The sequence below is a fragment of the Schistocerca americana genome, chromosome 1 (assembly GCF_021461395.2).
Source record: "Schistocerca americana isolate TAMUIC-IGC-003095 chromosome 1, iqSchAmer2.1, whole genome shotgun sequence".
NCBI classification, from domain to species: Eukaryota; Metazoa; Arthropoda; class Insecta; order Orthoptera; family Acrididae; genus Schistocerca; species Schistocerca americana.
The window spans coordinates 273,016,710-273,044,571 of record NC_060119.1 but is presented as its reverse complement, the minus strand read 5'-3'; the positions used below and the strand labels follow the sequence as shown (position 1 = coordinate 273,044,571).

The window sequence follows — 27,862 nt, the reverse complement described above, 5'->3', positions numbered from 1 at the left end:
ACAGAAATAAAAAACTTAACTCCTCCCGAACAGGCCATGAAGGCCCAACGGTACCGAACGGCCGCCGTGTCATCCTCAGCCCATAGGCGTCACTGGATGCGGATATGGATGTGGTCAGCACACCGCTATCACGGCCGTATGTCAGTTTCCGAGACCCGAGCCGCTACTTCTCAATCAAGTAGCTCCTCAGTTTGCCTCACAAGGGCTGAGTGCACCCCGCTTGCCAACAGCGCCAGGCAGACCGGATGGTCACCCATCCAAGTGCTAGCCCAGCTCGACAGAGCTTAACATCGGTAATCTAACGGGAACCGGTGTTAACACTGCGGCAAGGCCGTTGGCACGTACAGAACTGCGACAGAGAAATGTTTCGGAGAGTGACCTCTGCGCTCTGATAAACGTTTTCACCCTGCAGTGTGTAAACGCTTCTGCTGTCGCCAGAGTCTCAAATACTTACAGAAAACACTCACAAGGAATTATCAGACAGTAACTATCAGCGAAAATTCACCCCTAGTGTAAAAAATTTTGAGAGTTCTATCTGAGAGTACTAAACTGTCTGAGAGCAAAAAACTCTCATGTGAGTTCCAACTCTAACGACTGTTTTGACGAATATGCAAGGGGGTTGGACTACTACAGAAGTAAGTAAGTAGCAAAACTGTAGCGAGGAGGGGGAACATAATAAATGCTCCGACAGTTGTTGCTAAAGTGCCTCTGGCTGTATTTTGAGCGGAAACCGTGTCCATCCGTATCATGTGTAACTTCACCAGTATAAAAAGTTCACGGTTTACTTGCCGCGTCAAATTTGGATAAAATCCCAAGCTTTCGATGACTACCTCCGTCATCTTCGTGAGGGGTAAAACTGACTGTCGTGGACTGGTGAGGCTTCCGCTTTTATAAGCAGTGGACGGCTTCTCATTGGCTGGATGACGTCACGGTGAAAACGGCGCCTTCGGAGGTGTCGGACTCTATGGCGGAGAACTGCGAGGAATGTAAGAAGTCTCTCTCTGTGCTCTTTCTTTACCAAAAGCGGAAGCCTCACTGGTCCACGACAGTTTTACCCCTGACGAAGATGATGGAGGTAGTCATCGAAAGCTCGGGATTTTATCCAAATTTTACGCGGCAAGTAAACCGAGAACTTTTTGTTTTAATGCAAGGACTCCGTCGCCAAAGACTTCGTAGTCAACTTTACCAGAATATCGACCAGCAGTACTGCAGCAGATGTAGTGAATTCTGTCGTGACGGCGTTATCAGTTGGGTTGTGCGTTATCCTCATTTGATGTCCATGGACTTTTTTTCTGTGAGGTAAACTGAAAGGTGATGTCCATGCACTAGTTCCGATAACCCAGCAGCCGTTAAAACATCGCATTCATCCAGCATGTGCAATGATATCGAAGGAATCTCTTCAGTGTGACCGGAAGTTCTTGCAATTACACCAGAGGTACACTTTTGCTGGGCGGAGTTCCCGCGCGGTCTGGGGCGCCTTGCCACAGTTCGCGCAGCACCCCCCCCCCCCCTCCCCGTCCCCCGTCGAGTCCTGCATGGGTCTGTGTGTTGTCCTTATCGTAAGTTAGTTTCAGTTACATTAAGTAGTGTGTAAGCCTAGGGACCGATGACCTCAGCAGTTTGGTCCCATAGGAATTTACCACAAATTTCCAATTTCCTTGAAATTAGCGACTGCAAACGTGTATTGCAGATGAGGGAGGGCATTTTGAACGCTTAATGAAATAAATGGAATTTTAAATAACGGAGGAGGAGGAGCAGGAGGAGGAGGTGGAGGAGGAGATTAGTGTTTAGCGTTCCATCGGCATCAGAGACGGAGCACAAGTTCGGGTTGTGTCAAGCACGGAGAAGGAAATCAACCGTGCCCTTTCAAAGAAATTACCCCGGCATTTGCCTACAGCGATTTTGGGAAGTCACGGAAAACCTAAATCGGGATGGCCAGACGCTGGTTTGAACCGTCGTCTTACGGAATGCGAGTCCAGTGTGCTGACCACCGCCGGCCGGTGTGGCCGAGCGGTTCTAGGCGCTTCAGTCTGGATCCACGCGACCGCTACGGTCGCAGGTTCGAATCCTGCCTCGGGCATGTTTGTGTGTAGTGTCCTTAGGTTAATTAGGTTTAAGTAGTTCTAAGTTCTAGGGGACTGATGACCTCAGATGTTAAGCCCCATAGTGCTGATCACCGCGCCACCTCGCTCGGTTTTATGTAACGGTCTCTGACCACATTCCGCTGCGGTTTCCTGATAGCTGCTGCACAGTCCCCGGCGCCAAAACGGATGGTGGATTGACCAGTTTAGTTGGTTTATTGTTTCAGGCCTTAAAACAATTTGATATTCATTGTGTTGCTATGGAGTAGTCCAACTCGAATTTGGCGTTGTCTGAACAAAAGTTTAAGTAGGGTAAAGCTGGTATATTACAGCTAAAGATGATTGGAATCGCACACACAGTACACACCTCGGCTCTGTACGCCTTGAGGGGCAAATATGACACCATAATCTCTTTCCTCGTTCCTTCAAAACTGGAAAGCACTAGTTTTATGTTATGGTACTCCATATTTCGCTATGTCCGTAACATATGTCTTTTCTCTGTTTCTTTAAAATAGATGGTAATCCCTAAATAAGGCCTTACAAACCCAACACAGCACGTCGGAGAGAAAAAGAGAACGCATCCTTCGTATTTTAAAGCACCAAACTAACACCCATGGAGATATCTACGTTATTATCTTACACAGTGAGATAGTAAAATGAAGTTAACTGTAGTAATATTGGCAATATTTCTGTGTGACAATTGTTATGATGACGACAAATGAGTCGTCGCCAAAGTTGACTGGTGGCCGATGCTAAGTAGAAACATATAAATCGCAGCAGGTTTGTCATTAACGTCGATAAGATGCTGGCTGCAAGGGCTGGATCTGCAACGACTAAAATAATTAGAAATCGTTGGTAAAAAATAATGTACGGCTTGATGCCGACTGACCTGTTGAGTGCGTGAACGCACAGATGGCGTCGCTACTCCCCGCACAACCCACACTGTGACCAATCGGAGGTTACTTTCTGAACCGCCCTCGTATATTGTACTTAACTGGTTGTACAGGACTCTTCTTGGCTGCACACATATAATTATAAACAGATAGCTACTGAGGCCTCACATAGGCCACACGTTACTAGGCGCCTTGTTAGAGGTTGCTTCCTATCAGCTGAAGGCTTTGCTACTTTACTACTTGACGTCCCGAGCAAGAGTCGACGAGAGCTAGCTAGAAACTTGATACAAGCCGCGGAGCGGCGCTGGTCGCGACTCGCGGGTCCAACGATACTAATACGGGCCACTGTCGATAACTGCAACCCCTAACAAGTGTGGTATCGAAAGTTGATGCCACAACAATAGCCTCCTATAATGTGAACCGCGAAACGTACGTTAGTGATTAAGAAAGGCTGTAGGGTACTCACCATGATGCGTGCGTCGGGTCGTTGTCGGTGATAACCCTGACGATGTACAGCATACACGTGAGCAGCTTGAACACCAGGTTGGCGATCCTGATGCGCAGGCCTGGAACAAACGGCACGCAGATAGTGACACAGCAGGTCGACGACAAACGTCACAAATTGTTTCATACTTTGACGCCATTTTAAGTGCTAACATTTCACAAAGAGTTATTTAGTAACTCACACTCACACGCACTCACTCACTGGTCATACCAGACTCGAGAGTCCATTATCGCAGCAACATATTTTCGCTATCTGTCCCTGTCTTGGGCTATTTCCTTCCATTCACCTTTAATACCTAGATTCCTCAAATCAGCCTTCACATTGTCCTCCCATCTACGCCTCGGTCTCCCCACAGGACATTTTCCCTCAAAGTGCCCTATCAGTACTCTGCGCGCTGCCCTGTCCTCATCCATTCGAGCTACGTGACTCGCCCATCGCAGCCTACGTGATTTAATACTACTGATTATGTCAGGGCTTGAATCGAGTTCGTGAACCTCTTCGTTATGCAGTTTTCACCACTCTCCGCTAATGTCATCCCTTTTTGCTCCGAAAATTTTTCTCATAATTTTGTTTTCAAATATTCGAAACGGCTTTGGGCTTTTCATTTTGCACAGTGAGAGACCAAGTCTCACACCCATACAGCATAACTGGCAGAATAATAGTTTTGTATATTCTAATCTTTAAATTCCTAGACACTATCCGTGATGAAAGTAATCTGTTCTGTGGGAAAGGGAACGCATTTCTCGCCCGTAATCTCTTCTTCAGTTCGGATTCAATCTCATTTCTCGAAGTGATGTCCACGCCTAGATACTTAAATGTGTTCACTTTTTCAAATTGAATGTCTCCAACTCTCAAAATTTCCTGATCTATTGCTGTTGGCATTCTAGTAGTAACCAGGTATTTAGTTTTGTCTTCAGTTATCCTTAGATCTACATCTTCACTAGCCTTGATTAATGCATTCGTATTTGCTGTTACAGATTCTATCCTATCGCTAATGATGTTTAGATCATCTGCATACCCTAATATCTTAATATTTCCATTTAACTCCACACCCTGTGAATTATCTGCTGCCATTCGTACAATATATTCTAGGACTAAATTAAAAAGTATTGGAGACAGGGCATCTCCCTGCTTAAGTCCGTTCTTTATTACAATTATTTAGTAAGGACTTCATAAACACACCGGAAAAAAGTTAGTCACCTCTGCGTGAAATCTCGATAACAGTGCCTAACTCCGCCTATAGAGTTCATAACGACCTCGCGTCGGTGAAGAAGATCGTCCACAAGTTTACTCAGGTACGTCGTATCCAGCTGTAGCCTATTATTGACAATTAGGTCCCACAGAGCTACCAAATTGCGATGATGTCGATTTCGTTACACAAGCGGTTGAAACTGCCTTAGGCATTTTCTATGGGACAAAGATCTGGTGTTTAGAGGGACAGTCGAAGTGCAACACGATGCCTCAGTAATGGTACACATGCAGATCTGTGAACAACGCTCTTAGTATCTTTGAAGACGGGAGCGTCCACACAGCGTGAATCGTGAAGATGCAAAAGAAAGGGGAACGCTTGGTCAGTGAGACTTCTGAAATAAATGTCCTGGCAGATTAAAAATGCGTGCCGGAATGGGACTTGAAGAATGAAAGAAAATCAGGGTTACAACGTCCCTTCGACAACGAGGTCATTACAGATGTAGCTGAAGCTCGAAATGGTTCAAGGATGGGGAAGGAAATCGGGCGTACCCTCTCAAAGGAACCATCACAGCATTTGCAAGAGCGATTTAGGGAAATCATGGGAAATCTGAAACTGGATGGTCGGACGCATATTTAACCGTCGTTCTCCCGAATACGAGTCCACTGTGCTAACCACTGTGCCAAATCGCTCGCTCGCTCGAATGTGGGCTCTTTGTCTTTCAAGGGAAGTGCTCGACCGACTGAGATGTCCAAGCACGGCTCACGATCCGCCCTCACAGATTTACTTCCGTCAGAATCTCATCTCTTACTTTCCAAACTTCAGAGAAGTTCAGTTACATACGCTGCGAAACTAGCATTCCTGAAAAAAAAGGATACAGGGGAGGTATGGCATACCCACAGCGTGGGGAATTTGTTCCAGAACAAATTTTCACTCTGCAGGTGTGCACTGATTTGAAACTTACTGGCAGATTAAAACTATGTCGGACCGTGACCCGATCCTTGGACTCGAATCCGGGACCAATGCCTTCCGTGGCAAGTGCTCTACCGACTGAGCATCCGTGTGTGACTCACGATCCGCCCTTACAGGCTTAAATGGTTCAAATCGCTCTGAGCACTATGGGACTTAACATCTGAGGTCATCAGTCCCCTAGAACTTTGAACTACTTAAACCTATCTAACCTAAGGACATCACACACATCCATGCACGAGGCAGGATTCGAACCTGCGACCGTAGCAGACGCGCCGTTCCAGACTGAAGCTCCTAGAACCGCTCAGCCACAGCGGCCGGCTGCCTTGCAGGCTTACTTCCCGCAATACCACGTATGCCAAACTTCGCAGAATTTCTCCCGCGTATCTCGCGAGGCTACCACTCCCGGAAGAAAGTATATTGTTGAGGTATGGCTTAGCCACAGGAGTGTTAGATCCCTGTGAACAATCGTTAGTGATTCTTCTCACTGCTTAATCTGATGTTGTGCCCCACTCCACAGCGTGACATTCACAGAAATCTAGTAAGGACTAGTATGAATATTTTTGGAAATTGTTTTTGCTTCAGGCGGGCCAATATCAAGAGCCATCCCAAACTGTCAAAAATGTCTGAAATTGCAAATACTTGCTGCTACAGTTGTCCAAATGGTTGAGATCACAATTTGATCTGCCCTTTCCGAAGCTGAATTGCTTCTGCCGCCGCTTAGCTCCCTGTGGGACTGTGCTTCTGCACATTACCCAAGGTGTTAAAACGCAAATAGGTCTGTAGCTCTTAGGAACCACTGGATCTCTATCTTTGCTGTTCTCAACCACCATAGCTCGCTGCATACTTCCACACTAATGGAATTCTTGCCTTCAGTAGGTATGTAAGGAATGGAAGAATTTTGTTCTTTGCTACTTTCAGTGTTTCGTTATGAATGTAACGCGGTACGGGAGTTTATCCATTATTTATGTCAGTGTTAACAACTGCAACTTCTACTTGTGCAACTGACAGAACGACACTTGGACTTTTGTGTGAGGCGTACATAATTTATCGTGACTCTCTTTGACGATCGTTATCATTTTCGCTATTACCTTCTGGAAGACGCGACTTCAGCAAGTTTATAGCGGAATCTCTCCATTCTCTAGTAACAGTCTGGTCCTATTTACGAAATGTAGGTAGCACAATTGGTGTTTTTACTTCCTCTTTTAATATTCTATGCGAGTTCCCTTTGAATGTATTGTCTTAAATGGTTTTTCCTCGTGATATCTATGAGAGACCGGTATTCTGTTTTCGCTGATACACACAATAACTGTCTATAGTCGTGATCTAAAGACCTGTGATAAAATATGTGCAGTTGTTGTCAGACTTGCAAACATTGAGCTCTATGGAGCATCACAATGTCTAGCCATTTTCTCTACTGGAATGGCCACATTTTGTACGTTTTGTATGTTACAACCGTCTGAGTCATTTAGTCTACGCTGTAGTCAGCATCTTCTGGTATTTGAGGGTCAGTTATTGCATTTCATTTCTTTACAGTTAGTCTTTTTAAAATTATGGCCAATGTGTCCCTGTCCCATATTCCTCCGTCATCAATTGAATCTAAATATCACGACTATCTGTGTCACAGTACAGATTTTGCATTAGCATCCACTGCTATCATATAAGACGAAATCTGTGCGTGGTGACGAACGGTTCAATGTTGTGAGAATATTCCACGTAAATGCTCCTTAGTGTTAGTTTACGATATGAGGACTTTCGAGTTACTGATACAGCGTGTGTGTCTCAAAGTTGGGATATTTTTGTTGCTTGACCATATTTCTGGAAATGTCCTACCACTGCTTTTGCATTTGTGTCGTCTACAGTTATTGTCGTTATGTTAACTGCAGACTGAGGAACCTTACCGATCTATATATACGGCTCTTGAATACATAGAACGTATGCTCTAATAATGTAAGTCTTTCAGTCATTTTTCTCTCAGAGTGTATCGAATTTATTTGTAATATCTGCATATGGCAAGGAAGTCATACAAACACAAAACTTTTCTGTGAGTGTTGGGCGACGGAGTAGATCCAGCCATGAGACTTGACAAAGTCTTCGTAAGTAACAATCTCCTGCTCCTAGTGAAAACTTGCTTCGGGTGATCACACAGTTCTTGTGTGCTCATTGGCAGATTGTTCACTTTCAACTGATTTCGGTCAGCCGCTTCACAGTCGCAAAGACAATACTTTAGTTCGTCCAATCTTAAGAGTATTGTTCGTCTGTATGGGACCCTCACCAGTTGGGTCTGATTCAAGAGACTGAGAAGGTCCAAAGAAGAGCGGCAAGATTCGTGACTGGTACATTTAGCCATCGCAAGAGCTTTACAAATATAATAGAAATTTGAAGTGGGACACACTTGCAGATAGACGACGCGCTAAACGGATGGAGCTGCTCACTAAATTCCAAAACCCGATTTTCACCGAGGATTTAGAGCATATATTATTACGACCAACTTTCAAATCTCGCAACGATCACCATTCAAAGGTAAGTGAAATTAGAGCTCGTACTGAGTCTTTTAGACAGTCGTTTTTCCCCCGCGCGATCCGCGAGTGGAACAGAGGGGGTGGGAATATGACTTTGGCGCGAATAGTGTCCTCCGCCAAACTCCGCTTGGTGGCTAGTGGAGTATATATGTTGATGTAGATAACAGCAACGGCACATTTAAAACTTGCACCCATGCATAAGACGGAACCCAATACCACGACCTCTGCTTTACGAGATAGCAGTGCTACCCCGAACTTGATGGCCAGTACGAATTGCGCACGGTGGAAACATCCCCTATGGGTACTTTGCTGGCACAGTGAGTCGAGGACTCACAAATACCACGTTTTTGTGGAGTGATTGTTAAGGAGAGTGAAATGGACGTCCATGTACAAAGAAGTAAGGGGTGAAAGTGCGTTACGATGGAATGTGTGCAGGTTGCATTTGTTAAAGATATATGTGCACAGCGCAGCAAGGCCGATGTGTGGACAATGAAACCATGTGAAAAATCATCCTTTTTTGTGTATATGCTACCCACCAACTACGTGTTACAGATTACATTGAGCAATGAAGATGCAAAAGAACAAGTCGAATTTACTCTCAATTTGAGAGTGATGGGGTGCAAAATACACAGATACGTCAAACGTACTCGCAGTTACGAATATGGACAACCATCAGTTGTATAATGGAATGACGACAGTAAAAATTTTGTTCCAGACTGGAACTCGAACCCAATCTCCCCCTTATAGCGAGCGGTCGTCTTATCATTGGCCTATCCGAGCACGTTTCGCGGCGAGAGCCAAGTTCCATATGTCGTCAACCACGTGATCTCACTGTCGTAATTACATTATTCAGGTTGTCCATATTTGCATCTGCGAATACATTTCATGTAGACTATTTCATAATGGCTGTAACTGTCACAATGCCTGTTCCTTCGGACTTGCATGCGTGTCCGAAGGAAAGTACTTCTGAACAAGACAGGCACTGCAATATTGTACAAAACGCACATGTATTGTAAACATATAGCGTCGTAGTAAAGAACGGTCAAAATTGAACTGTCAGAATATCTGACAAAAACGTATATTTTTGCGTGTCATAACTACAAAAAGTGTTATTCTCACCATGACAGAAAAAAATTAATATAGGTGCAATATGAACGTCACTTCCAACTACACTTAAGTACCAATGCAAATCTAAACATAAATGGGACAAGATTTTCGTATAGATAATCTTACCAATGTTACCTCAACAGATCAATTGATAATGACAAGAAACCGAAACAGGCCTGTTTCGTAAAATATTAAAAATAAGAAATGTGTTACCTTTTGCAGCTAGTTTTGCAGCATTCATTTTCATTGCGTCTTAAACCCGCAGGTAACTGCATGCGGGCACTGGCACAATGACCACCGGTACAAGTATTATCAGCAGGTGGGGATAGAAACTGTCAGCGGTAGCGGACCAATAAAGCGGGGAATTAAGCCGTTTATCGAGATTTGTCTTCTTATACGAGGAGTAGGTGTGGTGCACCATGTCTCGTTCACATTTCGTGAAAACGATTACGGTTCTACGTGTGCCTAGTATTTCACTGGAAGCCGTACTTTATCCCATGCCGAGAGGTCACACGGACCGGTGACTGTTATAAATTCACATGTGTTGCGTGCACGTTTACGAGTGAACCCAACCACACCTGGGGCGTAAATCTGGCAGTGTGTGCCCCGACGTTCGCTGCTTTTACGAGCTGCGGCGTCGCCACCTGTTCCAAGCATGGTAGACCGTACAGGAAGAACCCATTAACAGTGTACGGCTCCCGTGTGTAACGCAAGCTGGCGTTTCTCCGCGGCAGCGGAGGCCTTTAGAATCGAAAGTTTCCTTCGACAAGCTGTGTTCAGAGAGCTATGGTATCAACAGTTCGAAACTTCTTCGTTGCATAGTGTCATAGTTTAGCAAATTAATACATCTTTCATTGCAGACAACTGCTTAAAATTTTATCTGACCACAATTTAAATTCGAACTCATACAATGATTTTATAAACAGAGGGATCAGTAACGGTTGACCTAGGATCCGTGAATTGGTTGGATGGTTTAGCATAATCGCCTGGGTAGTTGTAAGATGTGTCTAATACAAAGGAATGTGGCAATTAATTCATTCCATTCCATTGTTATAAACGCCAAGTTTAAGCTCAACGTAATAAAATCAGCAAGCAAGTGCCACAGAAGTAAGTTGAAAGAAGTCTGTTTTAATCTTGCTTCCTTAAGTCATCTTCACATTGTTCCATCGTGCACAACTTGAAGCTCGACGAATTTCCATCTCTCTTAGATTGTGGTTAATAGATTATTGGTGTACTGGCGCACTGAGTCTTCTGATGGGAAAGTCAGGTGGCGGTTACTCCCCTCATATGTCTTGGGCAGAGCCTGGTGGGTTGACTTTTGTTTGCAAATATCATGCAGGAAGTTGATGCCTCTTTCTCATTTTGTTACTTTCTAATCGGCTGCATTACGATATAATGTTAGTTCAGTAGGATTTTCTAAAATTTGTTAAAGCGAACAGCCAAAGGTAGGATGGAGGTTTACTTCGGAAAGATCAGAGCCAAACTGTGTAAGAGAGGGAGAAATGCCTATGCATCAGCACTTCCATAGTGTAAGGGTTCTATTTGAGTCCCGCAATCTACGTTCAAGCAGTATAGGCTCAACAGGAAGTTTTTTAAAACCTTGCAATTCTTGTTGTTTTGTATGCACGTGTTTCTTGAAACCGTTTGAGAACGCGAGTAGGCCTGGTAGAACAAGGGCTGTGTTCATTTCAGTCATTAATTTTCCTTGTAAAGTTAGCGTGTGTGATGCGATAGTCGCCTTTTTCAATGCTTCGACGCGGGTAAATTTCCTGACGTAATTTTGACATGCTGCATCCGTAAGGGGTTCCGTTTATAACGTGCAACAGCAGTAATAAATATGAACATTGAGTATTCGTCAGTCTATTTTGCAATCAGTTATTACGCACCTAATGTTGCTCATCTATCCATTATATATTTATTTCAGTGTAACGCAAAGCCCCACCTTGCCCACACGGAATAAGGTAAAGACACCACTGGGAAATACGTAGTTGAGGCCAGTGTAGTACAAAGGACATGAATTTCGCCACATGAAATGCTTAAAATAACAGCTAGTGTAGTGAAAGTGTTACTTTCGAGGTAATTCCGAATTTTAAAATTACGGAATAAAGATACAATTTAATCGTAACGTAATCAGAATAGATGACAAGCCAAATTAATATTGTCTGGAAGTGTTTACTTCAGCTATTGTTGTACAGCGATGTTATCCTGCAAACCCTTTCTCAGGAAAGGTCGTGACGCCTTGATCTGCTTATGAATGCCTGTGCTCGTTAGACACTAAGGTGCAACGTCATGGGATATGTATATGCACATATAAAGATAGCGGTAGTGTCGCATACACAACAAATAATAGGGCAGTGCACGGACGGTGCTGTCACTGCATTGTATTATATGGAACTGGGGACATAGAAACGACGAAGAGGCTTCGTCCCCGCTGTAGCCCGTAGTGGTACACAACCCCCCCCCCCCCAACATGCTACAGCAGTCCACTCATACCGCCGCCACTCCACACCGAACCGAGGGTTATTGTGCGATTCGGCCCCCAGTGGATCCCTCCCTCCCTCCCCCCCCCCCCCCCCCCCCCCTCATGGGAACGACTCACACCAGACGAGTGTAACCCCAATGTTTGCGTGGTAGAGTAATATGCTGTATGCGTACGTGGAGAAAGTATTTGTGCAGCAATCGCCGACATAATGTAAATGAGGTGGAATAAGGGGAACTAGCCCGCATTCGCTGAGGCAGTTTTTTTTCCTCTATTGTTATTTCAAACCTGTTTACAAGCAGGCCAGCAGCAGCATACTACGCCGCTCTTTGGCCATAGAGAAACACAAAAGAGACAAATGAAGACAATTACAGAAAAACATGGTGGACTTATAAACGGAGCCGTTCACGGGTGTACAGTCCAAGATAAAATTTGTTCAGACACTTGGACACATACATAGACGAAAGTTGTCACACGCGAATGGAGGTGCACAAAATGAATAACACTGAACCACTTAAGCACAAACGACGGCACACACAGAAACACGAGGCGTTGATCTCCGGTGCGCGAATGTTCACTAAGCGTGTTCGAGTCCGGGGACCTGCCATGAGAGAAGGAGGTGGGGGGGGGGGGGGGTGAGAGAGGGAGCGGGGAGAGCAGAGATGCCACTGGCAGGGGAGATAGGGGGGAGGGAGGAAGAGGGAGGAAAAGCCTGTGGGAAGAGGGGTGGAGGAAGGGGGATGGGGGGAAAAGGAGAGAGAAGGGAGGGAGGGTGCCCAAAGGAAAAGGCACAGGATGTGGGAGGGGAGGATCAAAGTTGGTTGAAGGGGTAGATGGAGGGGAGGAGGACATCATCAGGGAGGGGGAGCTGGCGGAAGCCACCTTGGGAGAGGGTAAGGAGGGTGGAGAGATGGAGACCGGGTGGGACGTGGGAATACAGGCGCGGCAGCGGGCGGGGGGTGGGAGATGATAGGCGAGAAAAGTGGGTGAGGAGGATCGAGTTTACGGGAGGTCTACAGGATCCGTATACTTTCAAGGAAATGGAGGAGGTGGGGGAACGGAATGAGATCGTACAGGATCCATGTGGGGGAGGGGAGACGGATGCGATAGACGAGGTGGAGAGCATGGCGTTCAAGGATTTGAAGGGATTTATAAAAGGTAGGGGGGCGGAGATCCTGGCCGGATGGGCGTAACCAAGGATAGGGCGGATGAGGGATTTATAGGTGTGGAGTATAGTGGAGGGGTCCAGACCCCACGTACGGGCGGAAAGGAGCTTGAGGAGACGGAGTTGGGAGTGTGCCCTGGCTTGGATTGTCCGGAGATGGGGGGTCTGGGAGAGGCGACGGTCGAGGGTGAGCTGAGGCAGATGGAAAACCGCCTTAAAAACCATCCACAGACTGGCCGGCACACCGGACCTCGACACTAATCCGCCGGGCGGTTTCGTGCCGGGCACCGGCATGCCTTCCCGCCCGGAAAGCAGTGTGTTAGACTGCATGGATAACCGGGCGGGAGCTGCTGTCATTTGTACTCACTTAATACATGTGAAAAGGTTTCCGACGTGATTATTGTCGCACGACAGGAATTAACAGACACTGAACGTGGAGTAGCAGTTGGAGCTAGAAGCATGGCACATTCCATTTCGGAAACTGTTAGAGAATTCAATATTCCGAGATCCACACTGTCAAGCGAGTGCCGAGAATACCACAGACAAGCAGTGGCTGACGGTCTTCAATTAACGACAGAGAGCAACGGCGTTTGCATAGATATGTCTGCGCTAACAGATAAGCAGTATGAAACTTCATGGCAGATTAAAACTGTGTGCCGGGCCGAGACTCGAACTCGGGACCTTTGCCTTTCGCGGGGAAGTGCTCTACCAACTGAGCTACCCAAGCACGACTCACGCCCCGTCCTCACAGCTTTACTTCTGCCAGTACCTCGTCTCCTACCTTCCAAACTTTACAGAAGCTCTGTAATGGTACTTGAATTACGTAACCATTATGGTACCTCACCTGAACCTCTCGATACCAGTAATAGTCTACTGTATTTCTGTTAACTACTTAACATATTTCTGAGACAACATTCAGATTTGATTTCACTTTTGATACATCGATATGTTTATATTGCAATGATATTATTCTTATGTGTATTCTTTCTTTTGTCACTATGATCTTTGACGTACTTGTAACTCTGATTTTTGGGCGCGTGAGCGATAGTTAGTTAGTTGTTAGAGTTGTTGTTGAGAGTCGGACCTTGAAAAGGTCAAGTCTTGGACGTCATGTTGGAAAGATGCATTTTGTAGTTGGCTTATAAAATGTGAGGAAGATGTTTTCAAGTATGTTCTGTATTGTGAAGTGATGTTTGTGTGCCACGTGATATTGCAATTAAAGGGATGTGTAACTTAAATTCGGAGTGCTGATTATTTTTTTACATCAGCATTGTGCTAACTTTGAAAGGCTTAATCTTGAAGAATGTTTTGTGAAGCGCATCTACAAAACTTTTGAATATAGCAGAATAAAACCTAGGCATCTTTGCATCCGAGCTTGGAATCATAACCACCTAAATTTTCAATGATTGAGTCATGATTTTACGACGAGACCAGCGTGGGAAACACAAAAAGATGAGTGCCTAGTTTTTTCATTACTACATGAAATGACTATTAACTGTGCTCTAATGACACCTGCCACATAATATGACTGTTGTTGCCCGATAATGCAGTATTTAGCAGCGTGAGCATCACCACAATCGTTATTAAATTTGACCTTTGTTGTGGTAGGATTGTTAGACACTCTAACCATCAACTGCCAAAACAGTTGATGGTTTCAGAGAATAGACTGGAGTGTCTATGGTTTCATTGCGGGGGTGCAGACAGACAGTTATGCGAAATACTTTTGAACACGTTTTCTGAAAACTGTCTTGAGCAGCTACCTCGGCAGACCACATGCATTGGAAAACTCTTATACCTTGTAGCTACAAATAGACAGGACCTTATCGACAATGTCAGTACAGAAACGGGGATTAGCGATCATGATGTCATTATAGTAACTATGATTACGAAAGCTAATAAATCAGTCGAAAAGGCTAGGAGAGTGTTTCTACTAGACAGAACAGGTAAGCAATTATTAGCATCGCACTTAGACCGTGAATTGGTGTTACTTAGATCCAGTAAGATGAATGCAGATGGATTATGAGCAACGTTGAAGCAGGTTTTTGGAGAATTATGTGCCTAGTAAGTGGATAAAGGCTGGGAGAGACCCACCACGGTTTAATAACGGAATTGTGACCACGCTGAAGCAGGTTTTTGGAGAATTATGTGCCTAGTAAGTGGATAAAGGCTGGGAAAGACCCACCACGGTTTAATAACGGAATTGTGACCACGCTGACGAAGCAGAGGCAGTTGCACTCTCGGTTAAAAAGGGAACGCACAAACGACGACAACCGAAGGGTAGTAGAGATTCGTGAGTCTGTAAAAAGATCTAAGCGCGAAGCATACAACAACTGCCACCGCCACAGCTCAGCAAAAGATGTGGCAGAGAACTCGAGAAAATTATGGTCTTCCGCAAAATCGCTAAGCGCGTCTAAGGCTTCTACTCAGTCCCTTGTCGATCAGTCTGGTGTGGCAGTTGATGATGGTAAAACGACAGCCGAAATTTTAAATTTCATGTTCAAGAAATCGGTCACACAGGAGAATCATACAAACATACCATCGTTTGGCCATCGAACAGACTCCCATATGGATGACATAGTAATAAGCATCCAAGGCGAAGAGAAACAACTGAAAGTTTTGAATGCAAAAAATTCACCAGGTCCTGGTGGAATTCCAGTTCGGTTTTACAGAGAGTACTCTACAGCAATGGCCCCTACCTAGCTTGGATTTATCACGAAACTCTCGCCCTACGCAAAGTACAAAGTGACTGGAAAAGGGCGAAGGTGGCTCCAGTACCCAAGAAGGGTAAAAGAACGGACTCACAAAGTTACAGGCTGATATCCTTAACTTCTGTTTGCTGCAGAATCCTTGAACATATTCTCAATTCGAATATAGTAAACATTCTTGAGGCTATGGAGCTGATGTTCATCAATCAGCATGGTTTTAGAAAGCATCTCTCGAGCGAAACTCAGTTTGCCCTTCCCTCACATGATATACTGAGAACTATGGATGAAGGGGAACAGGCAGATTCCATATTTCTAGATTTCAAGAAAGCATTTGATACGGTGCCATATAATAGTTTGTTAACGAAGGAGGGAGCATATGGAATGAGTTCACAGAAATGCGAGTGGCTCGAAGACTTCTTAAATAATAAAACCGAGTATGGTGTCCTCGACGACCAGTGCCCATCAGTGCCAAGGGTATCGTAAGGAGTGCCCAGGGAAGTGTGATAGAACCGCTGTTGTTCTCCGTGTACATAATTGATTTGGCGGACAGGGTGGGCAGCGGTCTGTGGTTGTTCACTGATGATGCCGTGGTGTACGGAAACGTGTCGATCTTGAGTGACTGTAGGAAAATACAAAAACGACTTAGATAAAATTTCCAGTTGGTGTGATGAATGGCAGCTAGCCCTAAATGTGGAAAAACGTAAGTTGATGCGGGTGAGTAGGAAGATCGAACCTGTAGCGTTCGGGTATATTACTACTAGTATCCTACTTGACACAATCACGTCGTTTAAATACCAGGGCATAGCGTAGTAAAGCATCAGATGGTACGAGCATGTGTGAACTGTGGTAGGGAAGGTGAATGGTCGACTTTGGTTTATTGGGAGAATTTTAGGAAAGAGTTGTTCACCTGTAAATGAGACTGCATATAGAACGGTGGTGCGACCAGACTGTTCGAGTGTTTGTCATCCACACCAAGTCGAAATGAAGGATGACATCGAAGCAATTCAGAGACGGACTGTTAGATTTGTTACCGGTAGGTTCGAACAGCACGTAAGTGTTACGGAGATGCTTCAGGAACTCAAATGGGAGTCCGTGGACGGAATGGCTCTGAACACTATGCGACTTAACTTCTGAGGTCATCAGTCGCCTAGAACTTAGAACTAATTAAACCTAACTAACCTAAGGACATCACACACATCCATGCCCGAGGCAGGATTCGAACCTGCGACCGTAGCGGTCACGCGGTTCCAGACTGAAGCGCCTTTAACCGCACGGCCACACCGGCCGGCTCGTGGACGGAAGGTGATGTTCTTATCGAGATACACCATTGAGAAAATTTAGAGAAACAATATCTGAAGCTGTTTACCGAACGAACTTACTGCCTCCATCATACATTCCGCATAAGGACCGCGAAGATAAGATACCAGAAAAGATGGCTCATACGGAGGCATTTAGATAGTCGTTTTTCCCTCCTTCTATTTGCAAGTGGAACAGGAAAGGAAATGACTGGTAGTAGCACAGAGAACCGTCGACTACGCACCGTACGGTGGCTTGTGGAGTATCTATGTAGATGTAGATATACATCACATTGTCCAGAACTTCACCACAAGCTGTCCGCCCCTGGTAGCTGAGTGGTCAGCGCGACGGAATGTAATACCTAACGGCCCGGGTTTGATTCCCGGCTGGGTCAGAGACTTTTCCGCTAAAGGACTGAATGTTGTGTTGTCCTTATCATCATTATTTCATCCCCACCCACACTTAAGTCGCCGGAGTGGCGTTATCTTGAAAGATTGCACCAGGGCCGGTCGGAGTGGCCGTGCGGTTCTAGGCGCTACAGTCTGGAGCCTAGCGACCGCTACGGTCGCAGGTTCGAATCCTGCCTCGGACATGGATGTGTGTGATGTCCTTAGGTTAGTTAGGTTTAAGTAATTCTAAGTTCTAGGGGACTGATGACGTCAAAAGTTAAGTGCCATAGTGCTCAGAGCCATTTGAACCATTGCACCAGGCGATCGGTCTACCAGACATTTGAACCATTGCACCAGACGAACGATCTACTAGACGGGAGGCCCTAGCCACACGGCATTTCCATTTACCATAAGCTGTATTTTTATCGTTGACTTAACTGTACACAAACGAAATGTTTTACGGATAAATGACTTTGATGAGTCGTAGGATAGACAGATTTCCGAAGTTTTAAATAATTTTAAATTAGTTTGTGACCTCATTAGAGTTGGGGCATTTCATTTATTTGGTGACTAAGTCGCCAGGCTCTTCTTATGCATAACCCAATTAATTATCTGCATTCATAACTTTACAATGGTCGTTTATTGTTAAATACTCGCACTACAGTAGAAGTATAAACAAGCATGAAGTATTTCGCCATAGCCTACACGGGATCGAAGAGCAGCTGGCAGACGCAGAATTCACAGTCGCGTGCGGCTGCTTTGATATTAGCACGCAGAATGCGTGCCGCGTGGGGAATAAATCATGAGGCGCTGCGCACACACGGGACAGACCGCCAGCATGCAAATGAGAGTAGCTGCTCGATAAACAGTTTCCTCTTGCAACGAGGCTGTTGGCGCTTAACCTCTGCCAACCTACGTTGCCGAAGGGGTCGTTAAAAGTCATAGACTGGTACATCTATTGGGTCAGTAGGAGTTGAAGATAGTACAGTTGCACGCGATATGTACCACTGTGGGACATGCAGCAGCTCAGCAAACTGCACCAATAAATACTGAGGGGCGACTACGGTATAATCTGGGTGAATGAAAATCTGCATGGTGGTGGTGGTGGTGGTAGATGTGGAGGGGGAGAGACTTCGGAGGGGGGGGGGGGGGGCGAGAAAGTCCATGAGTTTCACGAATCCGTTTGTGACTGCACTTTGGATGGTCTTCGGCATTGCCAGCTGAATAATATGGCAAATTATCAATTTCCAGCTAATGAAATGGAAAAAAATGCAGGATCTGTTAGATGATGATGAGTTTGGCTTAATGAAAGGTAAAACCACCAGAGAGGCAGTCGTGACTTTGAGCTTGATAACGGAAGGAAGACTTCAAAAAATCAAGACAAGTTCATAGGACTTGCCAACCCAGAAAGAGATTCCGACAGTGAAAAATGGTGCAGGATGTTGGAAAGTCTCTGGAAAGTAGATAAAAGCTGTACGGAAAGGCAAGTAATATTAAAATGTACAAGGAAAAAGAGGAAAAGTGAAAGGAAGACCAAGAAGACAGCGCTCGGATTAGAAAGTGTTTGTAGAGGAGGGATACACTCTTTCGCTCCTGTTGTTCAGTGTGTACATCGAAAAGAAAATGAATGAAAGAAAGGAAAATTTCAAGAGTAGCATTAAAATTTAGCGTGAAAGAGAAAACGAAAGGAAGATTTGGTTTAACGTCCCGTCGACATCGAGGTCGTTAGAGACGGAGCAAAAACTAGGATTGTGTCGAAGATGGGGAAGAAAATCAGCCGTACTTTTTCAAAGAAACCATCCCGGCATTTGTCTGGAGCGATTTAGGGAAAATACGGAAAACTTGAATCTGGATGGCCAGACGCGCGTTTGAACAGCGTGAAACAGTATCAGTGAAAGTGAAGCAGAATTTCAGAACCTGTTGAATGGAATGAACAATCTAGTGACCTCACACAACCTACGGACTGAGAGTAGACCGAAGAAATGTGAAAGTAATGAAAGTAGCAGGAAAGACATTAGGTATAAACTTAACATCGAAAGTGGAGACCACATAGTAGACGAAATTAAGGAATTCTACTACTATGGAAGCGAAATAACAAAGGTCGGACGAAACAAGGAGGAAATGAAAAGCAAATTAATACAGGCAAAGAAGGCGTTCCTAGTCAAGAGTAGTATCAAACATCAGCCTTAATCTGAGAAATAAATTTTTAAGGTTGTACGTTTGGAGCACAGCATTGTTCCGAAATGAATCATGAAGTTTGGGAAAACTGCAAAAGAAGAAAATTGAAGGGACTGAGCTGTGGTGCTACAGGAGGATGTTGAAAAATAGATGGACTTATAAAGTGAGGAATGAGATGTTTGTCCACAGAGTCGGCGAGGCCAGCAATAAACAAAACACTGATAAGAAGAAGAGACAGGATGGTAGAGTAATGTTAAGGCATCAGGCAACAATCTCCATGGTACTTAATGGATTTATAGAGTATAACAAGTGTAGAAGATGTGGTGTCACCGCCAGACACCACACTTGCTAGGTGGTAGCCTTTAAATCGGCCGCGGTCCATTAGTATACGCCGGACCCGCGTGTCGCCACTGTCAGTGATAGCAGACCGAGCGCCACCACACGGCAGGTCTAGAGAGACTTACTAGCACTCGCCCCAGTTGTACAGCCGACTTTGCAAGGAAAGGTTCACTGACAACTACGCTCTCATTTGCCGAGACGATAGTTAGCATAGCCTTCAGCTACGTCATTTGCTACGACCTAGCAAGGCGCCGTATTTAATTGATATTTATTATGTGAAGCATGTATCATCAAGAGAGATGTTCTACAATTGTGGATTAAAGTTAAGTATTACATCATCTACGTACTTTATTTGCAATTCTCAAGATATTGTCCTGTTCCAGACCTCACGCCAGTCAGCGTGTAATTAAACGCGTGCATTTCGGCCTCCTCTAGAAACACAGTGTTGGCTCTTCTGCCAACACTACAGAAGAAGCCAGAGATTTGTATATACCAAACAATTGCTTGTGGACGTTGCTCACAAGTTCTACACTGAATTGAAGATGTTAGCACTAAAGAGGAATTCATGGTGGGCCGGAAGAAATCAGAGAGAAATAAGAGCTGATGGCACATTACTACTGCAGTAGTAATTCTTGGTTAGAATCATAAATTCAGGATACAGACATCTTTAGTAATTATTATGGAAACACGCTGGTTAAATTTTAGAATTCTAAAGAAGGGTAAATGTCAAAAGTTTGGTCCAGTTACAATAATGTGTGTTTATGTAAAGCACTTTGTTCTGACGAGAACGGTATGTGGAGGTGGTTGACTGCTAATGTTTCTATGGCAGTAGTTCTGGCTCCGTAACATTATCAAATAGACCCATCGACAGCGTTTCTCCTTCGAACTGCTCTGCCTGAAGTAATCGCAGGTTCTTTTGTTAGTTTTGCGTTCTTGAAAAAGGGTTGCAGTTCATTGTTGACATACTTATCATAAATTGTGTTTAGTGGTAACAGTTTCATCGAATAATTCATATTTCACTAAGTGTAAACATTAATCTTGTTTTCGCATCACGCAGTATTTTGAGAATTCGAGCGGCGACTGTTCTACGAGTTCACGTATCCTGATGTGTAACCTTGTCGCACCAGATACTAAAGCGTTTCAGGGTCAACCTCACCATGATACATACACTGCGACTGCAAGTTGCAGTATTTCCATGTAGCAAAGTACTTGAATTGGTCAGTCGGGATGCACTAACGCTCCTTTGTAAATAATCTCTGAAAAGGGTTATGTCTTGAGAAAACATAGGTGCAGCCTTGGAAAGAAAGCCGAGGAAATCTTTGCCCCATTTATGTTTGGTGTGTGACTAGCATTTGCTTACAAAACTATGAACAAACTGCAACCTTACAAGTCTGACAAAAAGTATACAAACAATTAACCAAAATACACACGGATCTTACGAGTATCGTACATTGTTTTCAAAGATCTGTGGCCAAATGGACGCTTTATAATTGACACCCTATACTTGTCGGCGAAGCAGACAACTAATACTCGTAATAATATAAAGAAGTACAGAAAACATAGCGCCGCCGCTTGTTACCATGGCGATTAGCTTGAAAAGAGAACTCAGTAAAGAATTTTCTTTGGAAAGACTTTCCTCACTTATGTAGTCGGCAGCAGAGGAAACATATTAAATGATACTTTTTCAAGCAGTAGTACAGTACGTGCGGTCGTATGTCTTTGACTTGGAGCCCCACGAGCTATAATTCAGCCATTTGACTGGAAATGGTATTTTTCCAAAGTAAAGTGTGGATGTTGTACATTAAGTGGCTTTGCCAGTGTATGTGACTGCGACGAGTGCATGTAGATTTCAGTGTCACGTATGTGTTATGAGTAATGATGAGAGAGAAGCGAAGGGGAGAAACGCTGTGCTATAGGAAGCTAAACAAAGGATGCTTGTCATATATGAAGAAGAGCACTAATAACGTCAAAACACTGATAAAGACAACGTTGATTTTTTTCATTTTTCTGACTGGTTTGATGCAGCCCGCCAAGACTTTCTCTCCTTTGCCAACATCTTCATCTCAGAGTAACACTTGCAGCCAAAGTCCTCAATTATTTGATGGATAAATTCCAATGTCTGTGTTTTACATTCTACAGCACATTCCTGTACCAAGAAGTTTATATCCTGACACGTGTCCTGTCAACCTGATAGTCAGTTTTCACTCCATATTCCTTTTTTTACCAGTTCTGTGTATAATCTCATCAGTCAACCTAATTCACTACAGCACACTAGTTTTCTCACAGCACAAGATTCAGTTCCATAGAATGATGTGCTCTAAACATATATTCTTCGAAATTTCTTCCTCAGATTAAGTCAGATATTTGAAGGTAGTAGACTTCTTTCTGTGAGGAATGTATATATACAACAAATTTTCATTTTTGTTTAGGACAATTATTAAGATTAAATTAAAAGACATCCAATATCCCAGTTCCGATGCCACTTTTTGGGAGGTTTCTTTAGGTTCTCAGAGTGAATGCCGGACGTCTCATCCCAAATATTCTCAGTTTGGGATTGTCTCTGCACCACAGAAGCCTACTGTGATGTTTGAATGAAAAGAACCTGAGTCTTTAATAGTATGGATCCAAAAAATTCTGCTTTGTTGCTTACAGCAGGGAATGAAAAATCACAAAAAATTCTTCATCTCTTCACTGAGGATAACAATGTCATCAGCGAAGCTTATCATTGATATCCTTTCACTCTGGACGCTCTTTTATTTCCGTTATTGCTTATTCGATGTACGGACTGAATAGTTGGCGAAAGGCTACATCCCTGTTTCGTATCTTAAGGAGCCCTATTTGTCGTTCAGCAGCTGAAGACTATATGAGAAAGACATTATGTCTTACAATAGGTCTAGCCGATTTAGAGTCTTCGCCTCTACAACCTAATGGAGCCTTGGAACGAGTCTTGAATACAAAACGAAATAAAAAAGGTTTATGCAAGGGGATTGGTGGTTTTTGGGGTAGTCCCCTTTATTTGAATGGGATGGAAATCGGTAGATGTGATGTGCATGTACAAAGAAAAAAATGATTACAATTTCAGAAAAACTGGATCATTTGTTCTAGAGAAAGCGTTTCACAAATTGAGCAGTTCAATAACGCGATGGTCCGCCTCTGGCCCTTATGCAAGAAGTTATTCGGTTGCATCCTTAGATAGCTAGCTTTTCATCTTGAATGCGTCGCTGGTTTGCCGTGAAGGGCAAGAAATCTGGGCGTGGGTTGCAGCTAAGGAGTTTGCTAAGGTGCAGAGACTGTCCTGCTTAGCCATAACAGAGGGAATTAGCAGCACACCAACCACTGGTATGGAAGCACTGCTGGACATGCCTCCTTTGGGTAAAATTGGAGACAGCAGCCGGTGCATACAGACTTCAAACCGGTAAAAACTGGATCTCACTGGGATATCCAGAATAACACACTAAGATAGTGAGTGAGGTAAATATAGGAATGGCTGGGAAAAAGGCCGGCCGACTATATAATAACTCCCAACTGCTTCAACAAGCCTTACAAAATAATAATTGGAAGCAGGGAGCAGTGGGAAGAAACAGTTTGACACCGTACTGGGGACATTGTTTGGTTTACTGATGGGTCGAAATCGGACCAAGGCGCTGAGGCAGGGGTGTATGGAGTTCAGCCAAGACTGGAGGGCATCATCTCTCTAGGAAAACTGTCATCGGTATTCCAAGCTGAAATTGCTGCTATCAGGGCATGTGTTGTGGAAAATATGTGTAGGTGCTACAAGGACCGTAATATCTACATCTATTTATACAGCCAGGCAGCCCTGCAACGAGATCTAAGATTGTTGCAGAATGTCACAGGGCTCTGGTGAAGCCAGGGGGGAAGCAATAATGTAAACCTAGTGTGGTAGTGTGGGTCCCTGGCCACTCAGAGATCTGTGGCAATGAACAAGCCGAAAGATTGGCCAGGATGGGGGCAACGACTCCATTCTTTGGACCGGAACCTGTCCTGACAGTCACCAAGGCTATGATCAAACTAGAACTACGGAACTGGCTTAGGAAACAGCACGAAGAATACTGGACCAAGGTCTATAAATAAAAACATGGTAAGGTAATGATGCCTAAGCTGTGTTTTAAAAGAAGCTCTGTAATCCTGGGATTGAACAGGAAAGAGATTAAACTCATGACTTGACTGATGACCGGCCATGGGTCATTTAAAAAAAACCACCTACATACAATGGGTATAATGGAAGAAGACCCCAAATGTAGGATCTGTGATGAGGGTGAAGAAACTGCATCACACCTAATCTTCGAGTGTGTGGCACTGGAGAGCAAGAGATACTGAATTTTCGGGACAACTAACCTGAAGAAATTCTGTCTAGCAAAAAACTGGCAAAGGACTGTTTGCACAATTTAAGGGCGTTGGTTGGCTTTACTAGATATACAGGGAGGGATACCACACGATAAACTCGCTTTCGGTGCTGTTTTAGCTTCCCTGTCAAAATCAAATCAAATCAAATCTAGCCATACTGAGATTACATTTCAACAAGATAATGACCCCCCCCCCCCATTTCTGCACATGGTACGAGTTTCCACTGCTTGCCAACGCTGCCTTGGCCCACAATGTCACCGGAGATTTTCCCAATTGAGATCTCTGGAACATTATGGGCAGGGCCCTCCAACCAGCTCGGGATTTTCACTATCTGATACGCCAATTGGACAAAATTTAGGTCGATATCCCTTAGGAGCACGACCAACAACTCCATCAGTTAACGCAAGAAGAATACCTGCTTGTATAAGGGCTAGAAGTGTATCAACACATTATTAACTTGTCGCCTGAACAAATCATCCAATTTTGTTGAAATCGTAATCATTTGTTGGTACACACCTACCGTGTCCGTTCCATTCAGTTAATTTATTCGTGGTCCTCGTTTTTGTTCTTAGAGTGTAATTGAGCCCTTTCAGACCTAAATTTCTTCTAGAGGACAGAAAATGTTAATACATGTGGTAACGCTCGTAGGTGATTTTTCTAATAATTTCAGATAATTAATTTGTTCACTTGGCTTTATTTTTCGGATTAAAATAACTAATTACGAAATATTCTGTGTCGTAATAAACGGTAAAATGGTCATTAAATAATTACCATGCAGAATAACGATATTCAATTATACAGCAGAATATTGAGAACCAACCAGGTCCGTGTATTCTGGAGGTCACGAGCTGCTGAGCACTGTTACGAGCTGCCGCACACTGTTACTTCGACTTTGTGGTATTTTCATAATGATTCCCGACAGTTGGCAGCACTTCCTCATGATGAACAGGTTGAACATTCACAGTTGTGTGCCTCAGGTTTCCGTTGGGAAAAAGTACTTCTGTTGCAGCTAAGACACAGTGAAAGTTAATGTACAGAATTGTAGCCAGAAGGTCTGAAGGCGTTAAGGTGTATTTTGTGATGGTTCCTTCAATATCCACATGTTCTCCATATGCGAATACGTTGTACGCACGTAGTGTCTCGAATCTTCGCGGAACCTGTGAGAATTCCCCGTAATTTTAGCACTAGTGCCTATCCGGCTGGAAGGGCACCCGCCTTTGTCGGATCTGTACCGGGTCCGGGAAGAGCATCCCGGAGGCGATGGCGGAGTGATAGCTGCGGTGCGGAGTAACTTTGTTACGCTGCCATTACGGTCCCCCTCCGGCTCGCTGGCTCCAGGTCTGGGCAGGGCCCGCTTTGTCTTGCAGGGACACGGCAGCTCGCCAGCGTCCCCTGCAGCAGGAAGCATCGCGAGCGTTGTCAGTGGTAAACTATATTCAGCGGCGCGAGAAGATACGCCGACCGTAAACTCTTTGCTGCTGTCGTCCGCTTTTCCTTATAAGGTACGATATCCATCTCTATGGTTGTCACTAAATTTCTTGTTTTCCCAATTACCGATACCCAGCGTGAATTTTGCATCTCTCGAGCATGCAGTTTGCACAGGTAGGTTTGTGTGCCATTTTTTTAAATAAAAAAGTTTTCCATTTTCTCCTATTAAACAGAGAGCGGTTGTTTCAGAGTTCTGGCCCATTGGAGGATCACGTTACATCGGGTGAGCTAGTAGTGGGATGGTTTCCACCTCCGTTAACCAAGCGAGTCCTCCGGAAATCCTTCGCCAAGTCTTGGCGATAGTGACTATTTCCAGTTTAATTGGCTCTGAGCACTATGGGACTTAACATCTGAGGTCATCAGTCCCCTAGAACTTGGAACTACTTAAATCTAACGGAACTGGAAGGAGAATCAGCATTGGCCTATTTTTTTGTTTTATTATCCGCAAAATCGATTTTCCGTTACTTAGTGACCATCCTTAGTGCTTTAATGTACATTTAAAATTGAAAGGCACTGGTATCAACAACCTCAGAGCGGGAGATGTGTTTCACACAGTATAAGACGAACAGGTGCTCATAGATCTTAAGGTATACGTTTCACACATTTTACTACCCATTTGTTTCCTTGTTTTGGTCCATACTACCACCTCTAAAAGTTAACTACCCTACAGTCTTAGGAGCAACAGTGCCGATACATGTATTCCGCCGCCAGAGGTATCAGAACGATTTCCATTTGTACCTTTCGAGTCGGTCGTTTTCAGACGAGGGTCTCTTGCCTCAGATGCATACAGTTTCCGTTTTCCACCATCCCTTAAAAAATTTTTAACAACATTACGGAATCATCCTTCGTGCTTCAGTTCAGTATACTGAGAGGTGCGTAGATCTTACTATGAGCAATGCATTCTATTTACCTGAGAATAGGTAGTATTATCTTCTTCTTCTTCTCCTTGTGCCACTGGCCCGCAGTTTCGCAGGGTCGGCATGGTTAGGGTCGGATTTGACGAGGTTAATTTAATGCCCTTCCTGCCGCCACGCCATACTTCGTTCCCCCACCCCCCCTCCCCTCTGGATGGAATTACTGTACCCCAGCTGTCTGCGTCTAGTGTAATCCATGGAATAGTGCGAATGTGTTCAGATGTCTGAGAGTTTTGTAATTGAGGCGGAACGTGGGGACCAGCCTGGTGTTCACCTAGTGGGATGTGGAAAACCGCCTAAAAAGCACATCCAGGCTGGCCGGCAGAATGGCCTACGTCGGTAATCCGCCGGGCGGTAGGAGTGCCTACCCGAGTCCAGCAAGCAGCGCATTAGCGCTCTCGGCTAACCTAGCGGGTCAATAGGTAGTATTCTAATATATTTGATTTACATATGTAAGTTATAGATTTCAGAAATGTAATTGAATCACGAAGAATGAAACTTACAATATCCGCTTTCGAATCTTTACAGTGTCTCTTGTCATTCTGGCATCTTTTTCAGGTAGGATAATGGAGACAAAGAAGATCCAAAGAAAAGCGACGGATTTCTTCACTGCATCGTCTAGTAAGGGCAAGGATGTGACGGGTTTTTTCATCCATCTCATATGCCCAACATAAAAAGACAAGCAGAGTGGACCACGCACTGATTTACGGTTAAATTTCTGAGACAGCACATTTTAGAATAGTCAAAGTACCATTTGAAACGGAGATTCCTTTTTATTAACATGACCGCGTTGATCTGTATATGTAATCATTTCTTCATTCTCCATTTTCATTGTGTAAAGTGTCCCTTATGTTGTACATGTACATCTTGTGCCAAAATGTAGAATTATATTTTGTTTTTTGGCACTTATGAAATATCGTCTACGTTGCAGTCATAATATAGTCAGAAAATATATTTGTATAAGAGGTAATAATAGGGTACAATTAGGAATATATTTCATTTACGAAAAATTGTTTCAAGACTGAGGAGATTTTGATATTAAAACAAGAGATTAAAACAAAGATATTAAAACAAGAGAATTTGAGTTGCTGTGTCGGAGGAGCACGTCTGAGAGTATGAATAGAGAGGTGTTATGTGGAAATTTCGCTTTCAAATGTTTTGATAACGGATTTGAGCTTGGACTGTAAGAAGATTTTCGGAAGTTATTACGCAGGGAACTTTCGGTAGTACTTCGCTAATGAAGGCTTCGTGGAAGCTGTGGAATATTAATTTTCTACG

At 44.2% G+C, this 27,862-nt stretch overlaps 1 protein-coding gene across 1 annotated transcript in view; it reads right to left on the bottom strand.

Moving 5' to 3' along the window:
• Positions 1-27,862, bottom strand: part of LOC124621966 (potassium channel subfamily T member 2) — a 700,004-nt gene that overhangs the window by 633,228 nt on the left and 38,914 nt on the right. Inside the window, exon 2 of the mRNA XM_047147499.1 lies at positions 3,441-3,540. Within this exon, the coding sequence (XP_047003455.1) occupies positions 3,441-3,493 (53 nt within the window). The 5' untranslated portion in view covers positions 3,494-3,540. The remainder of the gene's footprint in view (positions 1-3,440; positions 3,541-27,862) is intronic.